Consider the following 23,855-nt stretch of genomic DNA (forward strand, 5'->3'; position numbering starts at 1 on the left):
TTGACATACAGCTTCCACTGAGCATAGCACACTCTTAACATGCATTTGTAGATGCAGCGACAAATTGTGGTTATTGACAAAAGTTTGTCAGAGTATTCCCAAGCCCATGTGATGACTTCCATCACAGAAGCATGATGGTTTTTAATACAGTGTTGTATGAGGGGTTGAAGGTCACTGGCATTCAGTTGTGGGTTTTGCCCTTAACCTTTACACGCAGAGATTCTTTCAGACTTGCTGAATCTTTTAATAATATTAAAGACCACAGAGAGCAAAATTCCTAAAAACCCTTCAAACACTTGGTAAAGAACACTGTTCTTAAACAGATGGACGTCTTGCTGATGCATTTTTGATGGTGAACTGCAACCTTTCAATCTTTGCTTATTAAGAACTAGGTCTTTCTTGGATGCCCATTTTATATCTGAACACCTCTTTTAAAATGTTCATGACCGTAGTCTTAGTCTTAAACTTTTTTTTTTGTTTCAATACAGGTCAGAGTTGACCATTGCTTTCTGTTTTTAATCATGTTCCACATCCTCTTCCAACTTTCTTGGAATTGGGTTTGCACTACTCTTAACGTCAAACAGCAAGAAGTCAAAGTTAGAGCAGCTATTGTAGAGCAATCCCACTCTCACTCACTTGAGAGCACCTGGATTCAATCATGTATGTGTACACACACACACTCACTCACTCACTCACTCACTCACTCACTCACTCACTCACTCACTCACTCACTCACTCACTCACTCTAAGAATAATTCATGGTACAGTTATATTTAAGTGCAGCATACTTTCTGATCCAGATATGTCATTTCCTTTGACTCAACTTCACAAAAGAATCCATGCACACATATATACACACACACAAGCTCATAAGACTGCCTCTGTTCCTGCTCTAATAAAACATAAATGATAGATGGATGCTATCAGAGAGAAAAAAAAAAAAAAAAAATCAAGCACAGAAACAATTAGACATCCAGCCAAAACCATCACTACACATCCTCTTCAGGCCATCTCATCCTCTTGCACTCTCTCCTTCTCTCTCCCTCTCTCTCTGACAGACACACAGTTTCTCACACTAACCCCACCCCCTCTCTCTCCTCGCTCTCTCCAGAACACGTTGTCATATGGCATAATAAAACTGTATGTAGGTCACAGGCTTATTCAGACACTCTACTGCCAGTTACTGTGCACACGCACACAGCATAACTTAACATGGCTCTTATCGCCATCTAAAACATCCAAAACATTTCCCATAATATCTACTGTGTGTTTGCATGTGGTTGTTGGTTGGAGTTTAGACCCATAATCACACACAGTAAAGCATCAGTGATGGTGTTATTCTCAGAAAACACTGACAACTAGGTTCACAGTAGCTGCCATACCACACCGTTTGTGACATTGACTTTACGAGCCTCAAATGGGCTTTAAACTGCTACTTAAGGACTTAGGACTTTGTCAAATCTCAGTCTCCGCTTTAGAGAAACAGCCTTTCCATCTTAAACAGTTACCATTTTGTCTGATCAAATACATTCGGCAAATTAAAGTTATTGTCCAACCAAAACATTACATAGTGGTCCCCTTACCCCAAACTTAGTTGATCAGCCAAGATATGCTTGGTGTTTCAAGTTGGCTTCTTTAGTTCTGTTTGTGCTGTTTTGTTTGTGTTTTTACCTATTTTTATAGAGGACAATAAATCTGAAATCACACAAGGAGGTCAAATTGAGCGAAGCGTGTGATGATTTAGGCTTGCACAATGTTGTCCTATGGCCATTAGTTCACACGAAGAGTTAGCGACATTGTGGCTCCAGCGCAAAACTAAAGAAGCCAATTTCGGATATATCTTTGCTCAGGGGCAGGAACTCAGGAACTGTTTGGTGGGATGCCGTAGCTATCCACTTACTGATCCTATGTTTACGTCGGTATTGTGCCACTGTATCCTGCTGCATTATTTCAAACCGGAAAACATTCAGTACGTTCAGTCTGCACACACAGGATAAATCAAAGCAGTGCACGGTTTTAAATCCACCATTCAATAAACATCAAAGCTTCAGTTTAACACAGATTTCTAAATGTTAAACAGCACTGCTAACCAGAAGAAAGGGGCTGGTTAGCATTAGCTTAGCTAGCATGGTGCCTTCTCTGCTCACCACAGAATAGGCTTGATTCTGCCTTACAAAAGCTTTACTGATGAATGTTTAAATGATAATGACTCAAGTCTTAGGCAATGAAGTCAACCTAATCTGTGGTGTTTGGAGCTGAAGCCCCTTAGCTAACCTACTTCTAGCCAGCTTCTCTTTCTTAACTAACTTAGCTTACCTAAAGAGGTCCAAATACCCAAGCACAGGTTTGATTTGACTAACTGGTGCTGTGCAATCACAGGTATAGATAATAAAAACTTAAAGTTGACAGAGTGACATAAAGCTGAATTCAACCTTGTTCTGTAATATTTTAAGTTGTAATCTTCTAGGCTAAGCTAATGTGAACATATGGTGCATCCTACTGAAGGGCAGACTCCAACTCCAGGAAAAAAAACACCCGTTCAAATGTCTGGTGGCTGCTGGGTTACGCTAGTGCAGTTAGTCAGTTAGCTGTAACCCACCACAGCACAGACTCTGTTTCAATAACTGTTACTCTAGTAAAACCCAAGTGGAGGATTAAGAATCTGTGAACACCCCGAGAGACTGATGTCGGAGTGACAGACAGAATTAAAGGTGTGTTGTGAAGTGTGCTATGTGTAGCTATTAGCCTGTTAGCAGTTAGCCAGTCTTTTCTGCTTTGATGGAAAAATAGAAAATGAAAAAGATGGAAAAAGAAACTCTCACCAGTGCAGTGCGGCATAGTATGGCCTGAGAACCCTTTGGCTCAACAGTTTCTGGACCTTATCACCTGACTTCACTTATTTGAGCTGATCGCAATTATTTGAGCTAGTTGAAATTATTTTCCATGACTGTTCACATATGCCGTGTCGTGTTTACATCACAACAGATCATGGATTGAGTCCATTTTCATTAGTTGAGACAAATTCATGTAAATTAAAGCAGAAAATGTGGTCTTACAAAAACAAAAAAAAAGTTATAACTTCTAAAGGGCAGTATAACATCTTTAATAATGTTTGTTTATTTGAGCTTATGCTGTTTCTATTATCATTCACAGTATTAAGCATCAACAGCTAGAAAGCAGAAGAGCTAATCAGCCAATTTGACCACTTTAGGTTTGCACTTTAAAGATTTCACATAATAAATAAAACAGACAGTTAAAATGTTAACAGCAGTTATTTATATGGCAATTTATCACCAGATTTCATGACATTTCCGTGACAGCCCTACTGGGTTGCAAAAAGCCATGTAAGCCATGCTGTTACTCTCTCCTCTCAGTGTAAAATGTTATACAAGAAACATACTCACATATATATAGACAAAATAAGCATATTTTTACAGTTAAAACATTCAATACTGCTAAAACAACAACACTTCACTGAACTGTAAGCTTATTTATTATCTTCATCATCCTGTGACGAAACATAACGACAACCTTAACAGTAGTATCAGTATTTAAATGCTGGCATCTTAAATGATGAAGCCAATACTTGATTTACTGTGCACACCACTGATACCCATGATATCCTCAAAAAAGGTATTGTGATGTTACTTATTATGGAAAATTGTGTTCAGAGCACCTCAGCCAGATAATCAACAGATGTATCTACAGTGAGTATCAGGCTCAGGTGAATTAGGAGCAAGAATAAAGCACAGATGTGGAGTGGTTGAGGGTCCTGAAGGCTGAACTGATTACTACTGAACTCCTTAGGTCAGGAATGCACAATGAGGCCCAGAAAAGATTTCTCTATTCAGAGCAAATTAAAAATAGAAACAGGAGATGTTGGACAGCTGTAGTTATATACAGAGCAACCTGAGTCCAGCAAAAAAATCCAACCCTGTGTCTCCTTTCTTTCTCTTTGCTGCTCTCATCTTCTGCCCTTCCTTCTTGTTCTGCCCAACACACACACACACACACACACACACACACACACACACACACACACACACACACACACACACACACACACACACACACACACACACACACACACTATAGGCCTACATAACAGAAAGGAGAGCTTGTTATGCATATAAACATTCTGAGTTAGGACAACCAATAGGAGAAGGATACAATGTCACATGACTAAGGCTAAAAATAACATGTAACTTGCTCCTTCTGCCTTTCACCCTCATGAAAATCCTATTCACACACAGCAGGACAGTGTGAGCATGTGTGAGAGTGAATGTGTGTAAATTGCTAGATGACCTAACGTGTCACCTGTTTTAGGGGTGGGCAATATGGTGAGATTTTATCGTTATTGTGATAAATCGTCTTTTCACACTAAATAATATGCTTCTCTGAGAACACTCTTGATATCATTGGTACGTAAAAACACTGTCCAACAGCATGTTTCTACACGTTTCCTTACAAAGAAAGTATAATTAGCCCGGATTATGGCTATGGCTACTGTATTTAGTGTGTGAAATGTTGAATAAAAATCCTTGTTTTTGACAGGAGATTATAAATGTGGCACTACAAGTGCACTGTATCTGTGTGTCAAAATATCATGAAACGTATTGTATATCATCTGCTGAAAAGGGTTGAGCAGTATTACAATACTGATCGTTACTGGGACAAATTACACCATTTTTCTCTGAGCATATTAAGAATATTGTTAGTGCTTAAAAAAAAAAAAAAAAAAAAAAAAAAAAAAAAAAAACACTGATTCCACAGAGATCATTATTAGTTCAATTTAGTGCAGTATAACATGAAATGTTGAATAAATATTATTGTATTCATATTTTTATTTTTAAATGTGACACTACTTATTCTAAACTAACATATCAGATGTCAGACAGAATATATATTTTGACATTGTCACCATCCACTTTCTCCACATGCGTGCACACATAAAATAAATGTGCAACTGGGGGCAAAAGTATGAAATATTAACTCATGACCGTCTGGATGTAGGGCATGAGTGAGAGGCACTTTAGAGAGACACTGTGTTTCACACAGACACACTTGTTAAGGGAGAGGACAGTGTGTGTGTTTGTTTACATAAAATACCTGCATGGCAGGATGAACACCTGCCTCATAGCAACACACCTGGCAACAGAGCAGCCTCTCACTGATCACTCCAAAACACACAGAATGCGTGCAAGAGTGAGAAAAACACACACACACACACACACACACACATACGCAGAGGGTGATAAGGCTCAAAAAGCAATGGGAGTATCTGTTTCATTAACTGCCATAATTGATCTTAAATATTCATCCAGAATGTCAACAAACATGGAACCTTACTAAAACATGCTTTCTAACAATAGCAATAACAACACATACGCTGCTACTTTTAAAGCCTCCACTACTGTTCATGCAGTTTTGGGTTTTTTTGTTTACTATTTTTTTTGGTCACTAAAGCTTCTATTAGGTTTCTACATTCTAATATGTGCAAGGAGTGCAGTGACTAGAGAAATGACTAAGGTACATGAAATTACACACTTCTCAAGGCTTATGCATGTGTACATACATACACATCAATACATTTTTGTACGTAGAGCATGGAAGTAAGCAGCTGATGTACTCTATGTTGTTGTCAATCAAAAACCTAAGTGCTTTGAAATAATTTGCTATACAGTCTCTCTGCTCCATTTTTAAGTAAACGCAAGCTTTGCATTTGGCTAGTGTGTAATTGGATGAACCTTCTCTAGACAGACTTTTACAATGGACAGATCTTCCACACAAAGCATTACAATAGTCTAAAAATGCAAAGCTTGCATTTACTCAAAAATGGGCCAGACAGACAGTATACCAAAATATTTCAAAGCCCTTAGGTTTCCAGATGTGAACAGCATACAATACATCATCTGCTTACTTACATGCACTACATACAGAAATGTATATGTGTGTCTGCAAAGATAAGCCTTTGTTTACAGTGAATACACATATGTGTGTTTACTCTGATGAGCAGGATGCCCTAATCCCCAACAAGTGTCTTCTGAGCCTAAAGGCTTTTGTCCTACTGGCCAATCAGATTAGGGAACAAAAGAGATTGAGCCAATCAGAGGGAAGTGAGGAAAGTGGGCCAAAACTCGCACATGGCAGAAAACAATGAAACCAGAGCGACGTTGTAGGACAGGTCATGATCTTATGAGAGCAAATGGTGGACATCCATACCATATCTATGGTCACTAATCCCTTATTTCTGCAAAACATGCATTCACTAAAACGATACAGACAGACCTTCACTGGCACAAATGCAAAGACTTTCCCCATCATCTTGTACATACACACAAACATTCACTCTCTCCCTCTAAAACACGCAGGCGTGATATGCTCGAGGTCATTTCAGGGATACACAGAAATAAACTTCTATCTTATGCATAGTGAAATGATGCAATCAACATGAAACCTGCCTGCTTCAAGTGCTTGAGCCTGAAAATGACCTGCACACACTCGCTCTCACTCACACGCTGCCATGCAATATTTCTGAGATTTTTCACCGCTGCCCGGATTAGAAGAACTCACTGTTACAACAACAGACATTAGATAGTTATTAGAATAGAGAGGGAGAGAGGGGGAGAGAGGGGGGCTGCGGAAGGGAAACGGACGAGTATGTCTGTTATTTTGGGGGACATGCGCAAATCTCTAGTGCTTTTCACGCGCCAAACGCATCGCAAGTCAAGTCATTAAAATCATAAAATAACGATCAAAACAACACCCCCCCCCAAACACACACCCCCACCCCCCACCAGCAGCGCGAGACAGGACAGCCAATGAGACATATTCACATTCAGCTCCACGCACAGTGAGTGCCATAGAAGAAAAAGCCAGGGTGTCTACGGTGGAGCGAATGCTGTGTGTGATTTTAAGGTGAAAAATCCCTGCACGGTGTCATCACTGCCCAGTCTCGGAAAAGAGGGTCCGTTTACTTCGTGTCATCCAAGGTCACACCTGAACCGTTCGGTCCATTCTGCAACCGCGAGTAAACACCGCACAACGGATGTAAACACCAGAGAGGAGAAGAGAAGAGGCCCGTTTTAGGGGTTCAGGGTTTCAGTCCGTTAGCAGACTCGCTCCTCTTCCCCGCGAAGCACCAGACACGACGCTCCGTTAACACATAAAAACAGATGAGGGAGATAAGAAATGTGAAAACAGCCTCTCACCTTCCGATAGCTCCAACTCCAACTCGGCGAGCCGCGCGCGTATCTCGATAGGCAGCGGTAACGTGTCACGGTCCGCCATTCCCGCGCAGATGCAGCCTCGCCTCGCCTAGCGTCGCTTTCTGCCCCCGCAGCAGCAGCAGCCGCCGAGTCTCAAGCACGGTTCGTCCCCGGAGCACCAACGGGCAGCATGAGTATGTGTGAGAGAGAGACTCCGACTACAAACGGAGAGAGAGAGAAAGAACAGAGCTTCCAAACGGGCTGTAACGGCTCACTAGCGCAGGCATCAGACCCGCCGTCCAGCAGGCGAAACGGCTCCGGTAAAAACAGGATGCTGCTAATCCCCGTGATTTGCTGTAGGGAGAAGAGCAGAGCTGCGGCGATGCCTCTGTAGCTGCTGCTCTCCGCTCAGGTCACGTGATCTGCCAGTGCGCTCGCTGACGGAAGAGGGCGCCAGAGCGCATGGACCCCAGAGACCCTCCCCTTGAAATCTTTGTGGAGATTGTAATGGAAATCGAGAAATCTGCAGCTGGCCGGGGGAAAAAATGAATACATAAATGCTGCGTTTGTGAGGAGAGGGGCGTGTGATGATCAGCAGCTATGATCGTGTAATGATCCAGAAACTCTTTGTGTTGTGGAGATCAATGGACACGTCTCTGGAGGCAGCAGTGCACTTTTTCAGCTTGAAAATGGCAAGTTTAGCCCTTTTTAGACATCACAGCTTTGGCACAAACTGTAAAACAGATTAGCTAAGTAGTGTAAGTGGTTTACTTTATAGTTACCTCATAAAACAAAAGCCCATTTGCCTCACTTTGGGGGAAGATGGGGAGGAGAGGAACACTGGTCACACAGCACTTACAAAGCTGAAAAATTGGCCCGGTTTGTGGAACCAGATGGCAACAACACACTGGCTCTGGAACACAGAACCTGCTGCTATTCATGGACAGACTGTCTGCTTTCATTAAAAATGGAGCTGGCCACCTCATAGTTTAATTGCAAGTCTACTGTACAGTTCCACCTTAGCATATAAAGAAAACCATGTATAAACATATGCAACCTGCAAAAACTGATCACTTAATGTCTATATATATTTTAATTGTCCCTATATTCTCCACGCTTGCATGAGCAAGACATTTTCAATCAAATCACTGCCTAAAAGCTCATTTTTGCTTCAAACAGCAAGTATATATGTAATGAAAACAATGTGTCCTTATCATACTTAGTTAATAGGCATAAATGGATTAATACAGCCCTGAAGAGCATACAAATACAGTGTAGGCTACTACTCTCTGAACATACTGATGTGTGGTTGACCAACAGAAATTGACAGGAACACATTAGATTTTGACTGTTTATTCCCCAATTTAACTTAATTTGGATGTTTCAATAATACAGTATAAATAACCCAAAGTGTCATAAGCAAATTTTACAAACTCAGCTACTGGAACCAGAAACAAGTAAAAATGTGTGCAAGCATTTATCCATTCAATATCGGTATGAAATATCAGTACCACTACTACTCAGGTAAGGAGAACAAGAAGTGTAAATTACACTTCTACACTGAAAAAAATAATAAAAGCAGCAATGTATTGGCACATACTGATATCAAATGTATGACTTATTTGACATGTACAACATATCAATTCACAAACAAGAGGACAGAGTTCTCAAGCAGCCAGTACACCCATACAAAACTAGAGAAACATCTGCATAACAGAAGCATTTTGAAAGTCTACACCATTTCACAACCCTGGTCCTGGGGCCCCTGCTCTGCCCATTTTAGCATATTCCCTGCTCCAAACACCCCTGGTCAACTATTTGAGGCTGGGTTTCCTGAAAGCATCATACCAAATACTCCCCTTTTACTAGTTAAGATGCTTTTAACACTACAATGCTTTTGGGAAACTGGGCCCATCGCATTAACAACCTCTTACTCAGAGTAAGTGGGCATGATAAAGCAGGAAAAGCAACAAGAGGGGCAGGATAGTGGGCCTCCACAACCAGGGTTTTGAAACACTGTCTCTTTTGGTGTAGATTAATCATTTCATTTACTTTTGAGGTGTAGGCCAGGGTGTCCAATGTTACTTCTAAAAGGCTAGTGTGGCTGCAGGTCTTCATCCTAATCAAGCAGGAACACACTAGATTCTATGAGTTCATTCCATTTTGGTCAAGCAATTGTTGGAAAGAAAACCTGCTGCCAGGCTGGCTCATTGCAGATAAGACTGGACATCCCTAAGGTAGGTTTTAACTGGCAATCGTCGCTGCAGCACCACAGATCACAAAATCCTATTCAAGCTAATGAAATCAGGAAACCAAACAATTTCAAAACAAATCTCAGAACTGTTGCAAGTGGCACAGCTTGAACTGTGGTTGATTCACCCAATTTAAAAGTATTTCCTCATTTTGTCTCTCAAATCTGCCAACTGTACTATGAAACCAGTCTCTCTCTTTCACTCAATCTCCAGACTTGAGTGAGAGCTTGTTTTGACCCAAAGTGCACACCTCATATTTAAAGTGTAAACCTGATAGTGTTGCCAGTTTAGACGTTTAAAAAGGGACTGTAGTTTAACAAGGCTACTAAGCAGCAATATCCCACTGAAAGGCTTCAAGTATCATTCCAACCATTTTAGACATTGCTATCCAAAATAATAAAAATAAAAATATAAAACACCAAATTTCATCAAAGAACGGTTCTGTGTTCTGTTAACTTTTTTCCACAATACTATACAACTTGAACAGAAATATATGCTAGTCTTAAGTACAGACATTCAGTAAGTAAAAAAAAAAAAAAAAAAAAAAAAAACTCCCATCATGCATCACAATAAGGATCACTTGGTAGAGACACCACAACACACCGACTTCTCAGCACAGCTGGTGGATTTGTGGGTTCCTGAAGAGAAAAAAAAAGGGGGAAAAAAGTTTAAGTACCTCCAAAAAGAATGAATGCTTTTGGCAATTAAACTATTCTAGATTAGGATGACTAAAATTGGAACAACTTCCGTTACATGCTCATTGGTGGTTGTTCTGGCAGGGAAGGTCATTTGAGTTCCAGGCAGATGCAGAAAAGACCCAAATCCAGTCACAAGATCCCAATACACCTGCAGTCAACATGTGTCCAAAGTTATAAATTTAAAACTAACAACTCAGGGGGTGAAATATATATATCCAACAAGACTCTTACTACTCAAAGTCTGCAATCCAGATGAAGGTAGGAGTCATCAATCGCTTGGTTGTAGTAGCCATTTTTAGCAGTTATGGCTGATCACACAGGACCTCAGCACTTACCTAGAGAACAGTTTTACATTAAAAAAAAAAAAAAAAAAACCCAAGTTACTAAAGCACTGGTTCTTACCATGTAACAGAACACATGTTTGTGTAGCTAATGTAACAGGAAGAAAAATGTAACAACAAAATGGGTTTCTTAGTGCATTTTCACATTTTGGCAATTTGAGTGGCTGAAGTGGACTGAGACCAACGAGTCTTTCACATATGTGAACATGCCAAAAGAACTCGGAGCCCTCTAAACGACAAGACAGCAGTGCTGACATATCAAAGCAATAAGATGCGAAAGCCCACATGTTTTTACAGTGTTAAAGGCTCAAGCTGGGCACGCAACAAATTTAAGCTGCTTTCACTCAACACTGAAAGAATGAAAATTCACTGATGACGCTGAGTTTCACCAGGTGGAGCTCAGTGAGCACAGCCAAAAACAAAACCCACCGCAGCAGACACACAGGGTCATTTTTCCAAATCTTGTGCAATGCACTTCAGCCAATCAGCAGGTGGGTCTGTTGGTTCCTCCTGAGTTCTAATGGAGTTGTGGTCTGAGATCTCGAAGGAGCAGAAAAATCAAGTCCTCTTTATAGTTCACTTACACTGTGAACACAAAATGAACTGTGGTCATCTGCACTTGGTTCCCTTCCAGGTTCACTTTAACCAAACTCAGTTCGGTTTTTTTTAAATGAACTGTGTGACAACAGTTTCAGGTGTCTAACGACCTAGACCCAGATAAAATGCTTGCTGGTGGAGTAGCTGCAATAAAGATGGTTGTGGAGGACAGGCTTAATCAGATGTTAAGGTCAGTTGCACACAGACAAACCAATTATCTGAGCTCAGTTCAAGTGTAGAGACAATCATTAAAATGCAAGCAATTACTTTAAACTTGCACCTCAAGTACTGAGATTTACATCATCGCTCAGACATTTCACTCACATACATACACACACACACACAATCTCACGTTCATACACCACCGCTTACATTCAGACACACACACACACACACACACACACACACACACACACGGCTTCTCTAGCATAATCATGGGTGGTGGATGTGACCCCCACGTCTCAGATTTGGCTACTATTCATCATCGATCCACAAGTGTGGACCTCAGAGGGTGCTGAATGCTACGGTTTGGGTTATGATGTCGCAGCAGTGTAGTTGGTTAACATGCTTACCTTCAGCTGTTCCACAGGGCCTGAAGAATGAAAACCATGCACGATGCAGAATGATGCTGGTCCATAGTGCAGTATTCTGAGCATACAGAGGACTCTAAGGGTGTTGCTATAGATAAAAAGAAGAAAGCTGTGAAAAAAAATACAGGAAAGATAATGAGCTAAAAAGAGCTACTGGGAATGTCATGTTAAAACTAACGTGAAAAGGACATGCATGTGTCCTTACAAACATATATGCGCTGGAAAGCCACACAACATACTAATCATATTCACACTAACATGACAGACTTGTAGGAATAGTCAAAGACATACCTGGATTTGATTCAATTTCACTGTGATTCACTCCTAACAGTAGACAGATCTCTCACTGTTACTCTGATAGGCCTCTAACTGTAACCATTGGTCATCACTGGTTAATCTCAAGACTTCTGTCCAGTGACAGACAGGTTTTTTTTCCTCTAATATATATATATATATATATATATATATATATATATATATATTTAATGTTTATGAATTGCTATATATTGTCCTCTACTTATTGCTATTGTGTTATCTGGTGACAACTAAAAGAGGATTGGCTCCCTTTTTGAGTCTTAGTGCCTCTCAAGGTCTCCTCCTGATCTTAGGGAGTTTTTTTCTTGCCACTGTTGCCCCTGCTTTGCTCATTGGGGCCCGAATTTTCTGAAAAGCTGCTTTGTGACAACGCCGTTCATAAAAAGCACTAGCAACTTTGACTACTATCGACATATTGAAAACACCTTGGTAGGAGTTCAAGGTGGCCCTGGCAGAGACCCAGTCAGTTAAATAAACTAGGGTGGCCAACATCAAATATCGCACCCCACACAAAGCAAGGACTTGGTCTACTGCACTATTCCCTCTACTCCTGCAGAACCGAAGTATGACTGATGTATTTCTGGCCACCGACACCACCTGAAATCTCTAATGAGCGCTCCTCTTTATGGTAGCCAGCTCACGTGTTGCGATACACGGTGTGGCATTCCCTCAATGATTCCCACAGACTGGACTCAGCACTCCCGCGCCACATTTCACACTTCTTTTCGAGTTAGAGAAAACAGAAATATTCATAAATCCAAAAAGTACAATTATCTTCCCTTGGCCCTCTAACCGTTTGCTCTGAACAACTACACTTGTGTTAGCGATGGCTAACGTTACCCTTCTCAGAAACTTATCTACTACCGAGCTGCCCCTACAGCGTCAAGGTATTTTGTCATGTTTATGGAGATTAACTAAGACACATCTCCGGTTGCAAAATCACCTTCAGACATTTTGATGATGTTCAGCTGCTGCTCTGTCATGAAAATGTCCAAGTCTTGATATAAACTCTCACTCCGTTCGTCCACGCGGGGCAAGTTTACCGCTGCCGCTTCTTATTAATGGCGGTTTACAAACCAACTTTAAAGTGGTGCGTATCGCCACCTGCCGTTACGGAGCCGACGTGGGTAAAGTGTGATTAAACACACGCTCACCGACCACTTCATTAGGAACACCCCCTTGTATCACTGTCCTTTCTAACGGCTCCGCTTACCTTATAGGAGCACTTTTACAAAGTGTAGTCATCTGTTTCTCTGCATACTTTGTCAGCCCTAACAGGAGCACAACAGGATTACTTTCATTTTTCCCAACACTGGACACTCCTAGTCTGAAGCTTTTAATATAGGGGTGCAGAACTCTGGTCCTTGAGGCCCTGCGTCCAGCAAGGTTTGGAGATTTTGCTATACCAGGGGTGTTCGATCTTATCCACAAGGGGCTGGCGTGGCTGCAAGTTTTCATTCCAACAAACCTGATCAGCAGTCTGAAGACTGAAACCTACGGATTGATCAAGGGGAATCGGGTGTGCTCCAGCTTGTTTTGAGGGAAAACCTGCAGCTACACCAGTCCTTTGTGGGTATGATTGGACACCCCTGCTCTATACTAACACACCCACTAAACCTGGCAATTGATAGATATGTGTAATCAGGTGTGTTTGAGGTGAATGCCATTAATACAGGAGTGCCCAATCCTGGTCCTGAAGATCCACCACTGTACAGAGTTCAGCCCCAGCTCAAATCTAACACACGATCCAGGTAATGGTAATGAAGGTCTTTAAAGGCTAGCACACATGAAATCATTGTACAAAATGAATTAATATGTGGTCTGGTGCTTATTTTACAATAGTTTTGAGAAAAGGCCTTGTGATGTAAGGCAAAGTAGTACGGTACGCAAAGAAAATGTATCTTTCAGATTTATGACAATTTTATTGCCTTCATGCAATAAACCTAAATAAAAGACATGTGTGTTTACTGATTATTTTGGACAGCAAATGAAATTGGCGTCATTTACTCACTGTAGACATTGTAACCTCTTTCCATCACTACTATTTTCTAAGTGATACCAAATATGGTACTTTTTCTGTTTTTTCCAGTTTAGCATATTAGAAAATCTTAAAATACAAAATGTGCTGTAACTTTTATACAGGGCGCATTTGGTTTCATTTTTTCCCTGCAGTATGTTAAATTCAGCAAATAAACAGCAGTTGTGCATTCAAATGTGCAGAACTGTGTTCTCTGTAGAGGATATGAACCTTTCTACACAAAGCAACCTCTTCTTCTTCTTTCAGCTGCTCCCTTTCGGGGTCGCCACAGTGGATCATCTGCCTCCATCTTGCCCTATCCACTGCCTCCTCTACTTTTACACCAACCATCTCCATGTCCACCTTCACTACATCCATAAACCTTCTCTGAGGTCTACCTTTTCTCCTTCTACCCGGAAGCCACATCTCCAACATTCTTTGCCCAATATATCCACTATTCCTCCTCCACACATGTCCAAACCATCTCAACCTGGCCTCTCTGGCTTTATCTCCAAACTGCTCCACCTTCACTGTCCCTCTGATCTGCTCATTTCTAATCTTGTCCATCCTTGTCACTCCCAGCGAAAATCTCAGCATCTTCATCTCCGCCACCTCCAGCTCAGCCTCCTGTCTTTTAGACAGAGCCACAGTCTCCAAACCATACATCATAGCAGGACGCACTACTGTCTTGTAAACCTTCCCTTTCACTCTTGCTGCTATCCTTCTGTCACACATCAGCCCTGACACCCGTCTCCACCCACTCCATCCTGCCTGCACCCTCTTTTTCACCTCTTTTCTACACTGTCCATTGCTCTGGATGGTTGACCCAAGATTTACATTTACATTTACAGCATTTAGCAGACGCTCTTATCCAGAGCGACTTACAAGAAGTGCTTTGTCAATCTAGAGAAAGTATCTTTGCTAGTTACCAATAGCTTAGAGAAAAAGACAGTCCTGAGCTCAGATACTGCTAGAGACAAATGTCACTGCAGACACCAAGAGAAAAAGAAACAGAGTTGAACGCAGAACTCTGTGCCATTCAATGCAATACAATAACAATAAGATACAATACAATAAATAAAATAAGTGCAGCTTATAGTTCAATGCTCATTCAAGTGCTGTGTAAAAAGATGTCTTCAGTCTGCGTTTGAAGACAGCAAGAGACTCTGCTGTTCGGACAGCCAGTGGGAGTTCATTCCACCACCTGGGTGCCAGTACAGAGAACATTCTCGACGCTCGTCTTCCATGCACCTTGAAGGATGGAATGGATGGATGGATATTTGAAGTCATCCACCTTTACGACTTCTACTCCTTGCATCTTCACCTTTCCACCTGCCTCCCTCTCATTCACACACATGTATTCCCTCTTGTCTCTACTGACCTTTATTCCTCTCCTCTCCAGTGCAAACCTCCACCTCTCCAGATTCTCTTCCACCTGCTCTCTACTCTCACCACAGATTACAATGTCATCTGCAAACATCATGGTCCATGGAGCCTCCTGCCTGACCTCAGCTGTCAACCTTTCCATCACCATTGCAGGGGCTCAAAGCTGATCCCTGATGTAACCCTACCTTCACCTTGAAACCATTTGTCACTCCAACTGCACACCTCACCACTGTCTCACTATCCTCATACATGTCCTGCACCACCCTAACATACTTTTCAGCTACACCTGACTTCCTCATACAGTACCACAGTTCCTCTCTTGGCACCCTATCATATGTCTTCTCTAGATCCACAAAGACAAAATGTAGCTCCTTCTGACCTTCTCTGTACTTCTCTACCAACACTCTCAACGCAAAAATTGCATCTGTGGTACTCTTTCTGGGCATGAAATCAAACTGCTGCTCACTGATCTGAACCTCTCGCCTTAACCTTGCTTCAACAACTCTTTCCCATACCTTCATGGTGTGGCTCATCAACTTTATACCTCTGTAGTTACTGCAGCTCTGCACATCACCCTTGTTCTTAAAAATGGGGACCAGTACACTGCTTCTCCACTCATCAGGCATCCTCTCACTCTCCAGGATGTTGTTAAACAACCTGGTTAAAAAGTCCACTGCCTTCTCTCCTAAACATCTCCATACCTCCACAGGTATGTCATCTGGACCAGCTGCCTTTCCATGCTTCATCCTTTTTAAAGCTGCCCTCACTTCCACCTTACTAATTCTCTGCACTTCCTGATCCACTATCTCTCTGTTGTCCTCCTCTCTCTCTCGTTTTCCTCATTCATTAGTTCTTCAAAGTACTCCTTCCATCTACTCAACACTCTCTGTTCACTCACTAGTACATTTCCCTCTCTATCCTTTATCAGCCTAACCTGCTGTACATCCTTTCCAGCTCTATCTCTCTGTTTAGCCAAACGATACAAGTCCTTTACTCCTTCTTTACTGTCCAGCCTCTCATACAGCTCATCACAGGCCTGAGCCTTTGCCTTTGCCACCATTCTTTTCGCTATGCGACTAGCCTCACAGTACTCCTGCCTACTTCCTTCATCTCTCTGGTTATCCCACTTTTTCGTCGCTGCCTTCTTCTTCTGAATACTCTCCTGGACTTCTTCATTCCACCACCAGCTTTCCTTGTCTTCTTTCCTCTGACCAGACGAAACACCCAACACATTTTTGCCAGTTTCTCTCACCACCTTAGCTGTAGTTTCCCAGTCCTCAGGTAGCTCCTCACTGCCCCCAAGGACCTGTTGCAATTTTTCCCTGAACTGCCTGCACACATCCTCCTCCTTCAGCTTCCACCACCTAATCTTTGGTTCTGTCTTCACTTTCTTCCTCTTCTTTGTTTCTAATCTCATTCTACAGACAACCACCCTATGCTGCCTTGCTACACTTTCCCCTGGCACCACTTTACAATCTCCAATCTCCTTTAGGTGGCATCTCCTGCTAAGGATATAATCCACCTGTGTGCACCTCCCTCCACTCTTATATGTCACCCTGTGTTCTTCCCTCTTCTGAAAATATGTGTTCACCACAGCCATTTCCATTCTCTACACAAAGCAACCAATAATGAAAAATGGAACAACTGCTGCCCTGTAACACTTGCTTCCATAAACATCAACTCCTGGCTCACACCAGAGACAACCTTCTAACATCTTGGACCAATAACAGCTTGCCAGGTCAACATCTCTACCAGCTGTGCTGTAGGTCTGTGTGAACCACAGGCAACACCACAACAGTTCTAATAAAACTGTGCCTAATAAATCGAGATCACATGCATTAAAAGATACCAAATGTGTGTTCCATTTAGTGTGTGTGTGCGAGATGTATGGTTTCATGCTTTTTGTGTTCTTCTATACAGTGTTGTTTTTTTTTTTGCATTTTTAAATTATTCAGCTTTAATTACTCTACGCGTGTAGTTCCATTCACGCACTATAGATGGCGACAAAACAGCTTATTAGTTTACACCACTGACGCTTAAAATGATGCTTATCGCTGTAACCTGCAACTCTGAAGTGGCCCACGCTGAAGCGGATCTGCTTGATTTGAAAAAAGTAACCTTAAAAGTAAAAATAACCTTAATTTATATTTAGTCTTTTTTCCGAGTAAAAGTGAATGTGGTTTCCGTCGAAGAGTTGAACTCCACACATCGACTGAGCACGACTGACTGACGGCCACTGGAGCGCAAATGCGTTTGTAAATGTATTGATTACTATTAACTGTCTTTCCAAATTCGTTGGCAACGTGAAACACCTTTGTATACGAACATGAACGTGATTAAGTGGCTGATTAAAGTTCGTGTATATTCTGTGAAAGGGCGCGTATGAAGTGAGAAAAGCTGCTTGGTCTCGTTTTTCTAGGCCTGCAATGGCCTCGAACACGAACAGGTGTGTTTTTAGTGCGCGAGTCGTTTTATTATTAGTATTTAAAAATATGTCCGTCTCAGTCATGTTTGTCTGTTAGGACGACGTGAGGCCTGAGAAACACCGGGAAGCTGTAACGTCGACTATCAAGGAGTGCAAGGATGCTCTGACAGCCGAGACCGCCGTGACGGAATGTAAACTGATTTTTAATTTGACACGTTTAGACAGAGCGACATTTAAGTTCCATTACAGACCAAGTTAGGTCTGGTCATTTGCACGTAGCGTTGCGCTGTTAGGCAGAAAGAAATTGTGCTTCTGATCCATTATTTCTTTACACGATACCTATGAACAAAATTGAACTTCATTCATGTGAGATTAAACCGTCAGTGGAGGCTTCCAAAGCAGTCGTGGCTGGAACTGTGTGCATTTACTCCTTCTGAGAAAGTCGCGTTTGCTTGTTGAGCGTGTGACTGTGCAGTTCACTTATTCCCCGTGCTCTGTTTCTGCTCCTCTTTAAGAGCAACCAAGACTTGCGTCTAGCTTCGTGCTTGAGGAGCTCACACTGTAGTACCGCATTTATCCACAAGAGGGACGACAGTCGTTTCAAAAACATGTGAAACGTGAAATAACGTGGCTCTTTTTATAAGAAATGGTCAGACTGTTGTTCCCCATTGTCAGCAGATAAACTCTTGTTCGCTGTGCTTGCTTTGCGACCGATCTGCTTTTCGAATTAGCCGTCCGGACCAGCAGGAAAGTATTCAGTATGCACCTGATGTTAAAAACTGAGTTTAGCGCGAGCTCCGGTAGAAACACAATGTCACAATCAGCAAATCCATCAATGCGTGAATAATTTCTCATCTTAATACACATAAAAATAAAATAAACCTCCAAAGACAGTAAGAAGGACGAAGCTAAAATTGGCTTCCTATTCACCAGCTTCTTTCTGGTGCCTGAAGCTGCAACATTTAAGGTGGAACGGGAAAATTCGACCAAGAAGCTGGCAATTAAGCAGCTAACGTAAGCTTTGTTTAAGGTGCTAATATTAATCTGTTATGAATATCTACACTGATTAAGGAATGCTACAATTTACATAGCTCAATGTAATAACTATCATTGTAAATAGATACTACATAAGGTTAAGGTCCCCTGAATAGGCTGTTAAAAGAAATAAGCTTAATATAAAATTAGGATAAACAATCACATCAACAGGTTCTTTGTGTCACACCAACCACACGGCCATATCCACACATAAAGAATATGCATCGCACAAACATGAGCATGGATCGCTGCGTTTCCTCCGTTATCCCGCTTTCTGAGTGCAATATTCCTGAAATAGTATAATTTTTGACAGTATTTTAATTACTGTCAGTCTGTAATGGTACTGAATGTAGTCCAGCAGCGATGTTGACTGCCCTAAAATGGGCGTTTTATAGGAGTATAACCAGATGCCTGAAGAGTGCAATGTCTTTAAAAGCTTCTTCACGGAAAGCTATTACATGAAATGTTTACAAAAACGCTGCATGAAGCCTGAGACACTGTCCACCCCATGTATGAGACTCTGGCAGCTCCTTCAGTGACACGCTGATTCACCCCAAGTGCCTTTCCTTCCTGCTGATGTTAATCTGTACAACCAGCACTGAAGGAGAGTTTATATTTATCTTATTTTTTACTTTCAGTATTACATATATTGTCTATAGTATCAAGCAACAAAGTTTAAAATCCTGTTAAGTAATTAACAAGGTCAATTACTTGCTTGTTCATTCTCTTCTTAATACTTCTTTTTCTTGAGTGTCTTGTTGTGCCCTTTACTGCTGTAGCACTGTGAATTTCCCCACTGAGGGACTAATAAAGGATTATCTTATCTGATCTCAAGGACAAACAGCTTGGACAATATTAGTAAAACCTTAAGTGGGACCGTGTTTTCAAAAGAGAGAACTTCACAATAGAGGTTTTTGGCAACAAACACCAGAGGTGAGTTTGACGTCGACACAAAGATAGCTATGCAGAAAAGTACCTCATCCTCACTGTAGTGGTGGATCTGTGGTGTTATGGGGTTTTTCTTTCAAAGGCACTGGACAATTTATTTGGATACATGGCATCACAGATTCCAAGTACCAGCAGAAATAAAATCAAAACATGACAACTTCAGCCAGGAAACTTAAACTGGGGCATAATTTGCATCGTCCAGCAGGAAAATAATTGAAGACATGCCTCAAAATCAACACAAAAATGGTTCACTGACCACATAATCAAGCTTTTGCCATGGTCATCCTAGTCCGTTGTCCTACACCCCTTAGAAAGCCTGTAGGATGAGCTAACGAGGAGTCCACAGAGTGGACCCTGGAATGTGAAGGACCTGTATATATTTTATATGAAGGGGTGGTTTCACATTCCTTGTTGTGTGCTCTCCAGTCTCAAGGGATATAGTAGAAGCTGTTATCTTTGTAAAGGAAGGATGCACAAAGTATTAAATGAAGGGGTACCAGCAATTGTGGCACACCCAGATTGGAGCAAACTATTTACTTCGCGATAAGGTCTTTTTAGTCATTTTACTTCAAATAAAGCTTACATTTTTAAAATATTTTGAAGAAAAGAGCAAAAGAATAAGATAAGCAATAATATATTTTACAGCCTGTTTTGCTAATGTACCTGGGTGCCAGTATTTGTGAAGCGCACTGTAGCTAAGTGAGCTCTCCTACTGGTTAAGACTTCAAAAGCTGAAGAGAAGTCCTAATGTGTTAGACCATAAGTAGAATTACGACATGACGGAGGCATAAACCAATCATGTTTTGATTTCCAATAGGCATTTTATTACCTACCCCAGCTAATACACATATTGATATTTAAAAATTTTCAAATTGCTGATGTTTTTTTCCTATCTTTCTTTCTTAAGCTTCTGGGAATCATAATACAACATGGCAAAGTACTTTGGGATAATAATAACAAAAGTTAGCCACTTGACATTAGTGGGCTTAAAAAAGGATTAAAAATAAAAAATATACAGCTTTCTGGTAAGAAGATAACATTGCACATTATATCACATACAATAGAGATACTGAGTCTAGGTGTGTGTCTGGTTTTTGTGAATATGGTGAAGCAGAGTATTTGTGATCTGTATTTTTTTTTCCCCCTTTATACAGAAAGGTACAGTGCTGTGTCTGGCTGGAGGTTCTGCCTGCAGAGCTCCAGTGAAATGCTACTGGACTAAAACTTCAATGCTATTACAGCACTTCTGGAAACATTCATTACTTACACAAAATGCATTTGTAATTCAAACCCTGCTGATTAGAACACAGCAACTGATGGCCAAGTCATGACACTGAAGAGTCCCTGTGTGTTTAATTAAGACTTTTTTAAGACACTCGTCCTGCACAGTGTCTTTTGTGGCTTCAGGCACTTTCAGGTGAATGACATCATTGGATATTTACACAATACTCATCACAACATGATTGCTTACCAAACACACTGCATCTGCAGAGTGCTCACAGGGCTCAAATACTTTCACTTAGATCTCGGAATGTCTTTGAATGTCCTTAAAACCCACCCGTGTCCCTCTGTTCACACTCTTTTACACATTTGAGATTAAAGTAACTTAAACAGTGTGTGTAAGGCAGGCATTGGTAGAAATGTCACAGGTCAGGGTTCACCAGTTGCTGCACTGGCTGCCGTGGCTACTGATTGACTGACAGGTGCTGAAGCGCTTCTGCACGATCATACTGATGTAGGCTTTCATCAGTTTAGCAATGTCCATCACCTACACACACAAAAACACACATGCACAAAAAAATCAATTACTTGGAAAGAATTAAACAAAAAAATCAGAAACCTTATCAAAAATTTTGAAAATTTAACCCTGTCTGAGAATGAGCCACCAACCAAAAATATCCAGTCAGAAGTGTCTTGTGGCCAGAAACTGACCACTGAAGAAGGACTAGATGATTATTAGTGCAAACTGTGGAGGGACGGAGGGGAGCTAACAAATTATGCAGTGAAAAAGACGAGTTGTAATCTGTAATAGCAGAACTACAAAGTGCACCTATATGATAAGTAGACCTGATAAAATAGACAGTGAGTGTAAATACAAGATAGGTGTCCCTAATAAAGTAACCAGTGTGTGTACATGCCAGATCCCCAATGTGAAAAGCTTTCCTGCATCACTTATGTGTATGAAGGAAGTGATTTGTTACCTGGCAGGTCTGGAAAAGCAGGTCTCGTCCTTCAACACTGATTTTGTAAATGTTGGGCTGTGGCGCTCCAAAGGACAGAATGGCTTCATAGGAGAAAATCTCCAGCGGCCATGCTTCTCCACGCTTATACACGCACACTCCTTTACGACTCACTCCCAGCCACAACTCTGTAGGATACACACCATCAACACACTGATGGGGAGAAGGAGAGTGAGAATTAGTTACCTTAATTTGATATCTGAAATATTAGTGTTAAAATGACTTTACATGATATTTAATTATGAACACACAGCTCCATGCTGAACAGTGCGAATAGCTTTACCATTCTGGGCCAGGCGTATGTACAAAGGAGTGGAGCATGCAGCCACAATTTGTTGCCTCAGAGTGCTTCAACTGAACCTTCAGTTTACTAAGACTGCCCTGTCTGTGCACTTGTGTGGTGCAGACTTTAAACGGCACAGTAAAATAAGGGAGCCATCAACATTCTCTCAGTACTGCTCGAGGCTTGTTCCTTCAATTAAGTCTGAGGCTACTGTCTTGGTCTTTTGAGACCTAAACCCAAATGTATGCTTGATTTTAGAAGGTGGAGGAAAATCTATGCAAAACTGGTTCCCATTATTGGCTCAAATATTAGTATATCAAGTGGAATATGTACATGTATTTTTGATCTCCACCCACTTTTTCTGCAATCTTCCCACATTTCTCATAACTCTCTCTCATCTGCATAAAGAAGAGTAGCACATTTCCATGCACAGAACTCTTGATGTAAGATGATTATCTGGATTATGTTGACCAGAAGAATTTACATTTCTCGGTTCAGTTGAATGCCTTGATTCATAGTATAGCTCCTATAGTATAAAAGTTGCCATATCCCCTCTATTTACAATGCTCTGCTATCAGTGACTTGCTCAGGATGCCCAGAGCACATAAACTTAATAGCTGGTTAAACTTTCAGCAATATTTCTATTGCAAAGGACAATATAACAATTACTAAACAATGTATTGTCATAGAGTGAATGTATTTACGTGTTCCCTCACCTCCACACTGAAGAGTGTAGATCCATATCCCTGCCACTCTCTGACCAGATTCATGTATTTGATCATGGCATGATCCTGACTCATTCCCTGTAGCTTTTTCCATTTCTCCACCAAACAGCTTTTAAGCCCAGCCTTCTCTTCCTGAAGCCATGCCTCCACTGCTGCAGACAGCTCCCCCTGCCGCTGTCGCCCCAGGGAACCCCTGAAGCTCCGCCTGAGTGTGCCCTCCAAGAAACTGCCTCTCTTTTTCTCACCGGTTGCTGTGGCACTGGTGTTGCTGGGGGTAAAGCGCTGGACGCGAGCCTGCAAACGTGCCATGGGGAATACTTGCTCCAGGTCTGGCAAAGCATTCTGGGTAGTGTAGTCCCCAAGCAGATATTGAAGTCTAAGAGCTGCTAGGAACTGCAGGGTTTCCTCAGGAGCTGGATACTGCCCTGTAATAACTGCTTCATGAGCCTGAAAGAGAGACACACAGAAACATTTAGGCATTATGTTGGCAGAAAGAACATATTTTATGAACATAAAAGGCATTATATCCCCTTTATTTCCAATGCTCTGCTATCGGTTATATATAAAAAGTAAATTGATATTCATGTTTAGCAATAGATTACCAACCAGCACTATTGAGCTTGTACTCGGGGGGCCTTGACCACTAGAGGACCAGTAACCAGCACAAGCCAATGAAAGTACAGTCAGAGAAATTCAGATAAATTTAGAAACGCTACTGGTATAGATTTTTATTTAAATGATGTGTTTATTAGCTTCCCACAGTTTTTAACAGGAGCAAAGACAGACAAGCAGATT

The 23,855-nt window shown here is 41.4% G+C and overlaps 2 protein-coding genes and 1 long non-coding RNA gene across 5 annotated transcripts in view; all 3 read right to left on the reverse strand.

The window, feature by feature from the left end:
* The window catches only part of dip2cb (disco-interacting protein 2 homolog Cb), a 57,687-nt gene extending 50,057 nt beyond the window's left edge, over window positions 1-7,630 (reverse strand). For both annotated transcript variants that reach the window (XM_017699215.2, XM_037531016.1), the window contains exon 1: window positions 7,212-7,630. In XM_017699215.2, coding sequence (XP_017554704.1) covers window positions 7,212-7,290 — 79 coding nt within the window. In that variant the 5' untranslated portion in view covers window positions 7,291-7,630. The remainder of the gene's footprint in view (window positions 1-7,211) is intronic.
* Window positions 7,631-8,437: 807 nt separating this feature from the next.
* On the reverse strand, window positions 8,438-13,065 carry LOC108428308. Of its 2 annotated transcripts, none has more exons than XR_001857919.2 (5): window positions 12,945-13,065; window positions 11,669-11,774; window positions 10,390-10,493; window positions 10,214-10,306; window positions 8,438-10,098 (listed from the first exon to the last, which is right to left on the reverse strand). It is a non-coding gene; the product is annotated as an uncharacterized LOC108428308 (long non-coding RNA). The 2 variants fall into 2 exon arrangements; XR_001857918.2 differs by having other exon boundaries at window positions 11,669-11,795; window positions 12,945-13,061.
* Window positions 13,066-20,613: 7,548 nt separating this feature from the next.
* The window catches only part of myo10 (myosin X), an 85,226-nt gene continuing 81,984 nt past the window's right edge, over window positions 20,614-23,855 (reverse strand). Inside the window, exons 39-41 of the mRNA XM_017699216.2 lie at window positions 23,052-23,507; window positions 22,014-22,205; window positions 20,614-21,580 (exon numbers count right to left, since the gene is read on the reverse strand). Of these exons, the coding sequence (XP_017554705.2) occupies window positions 21,470-21,580; window positions 22,014-22,205; window positions 23,052-23,507 (759 nt within the window). The 3' untranslated portion in view covers window positions 20,614-21,469. The remainder of the gene's footprint in view (window positions 21,581-22,013; window positions 22,206-23,051; window positions 23,508-23,855) is intronic.

The sequence above is a fragment of the Pygocentrus nattereri genome, chromosome 19, assembly GCF_015220715.1.
Source record: "Pygocentrus nattereri isolate fPygNat1 chromosome 19, fPygNat1.pri, whole genome shotgun sequence".
NCBI classification, from domain to species: Eukaryota; Metazoa; Chordata; class Actinopteri; order Characiformes; family Serrasalmidae; genus Pygocentrus; species Pygocentrus nattereri.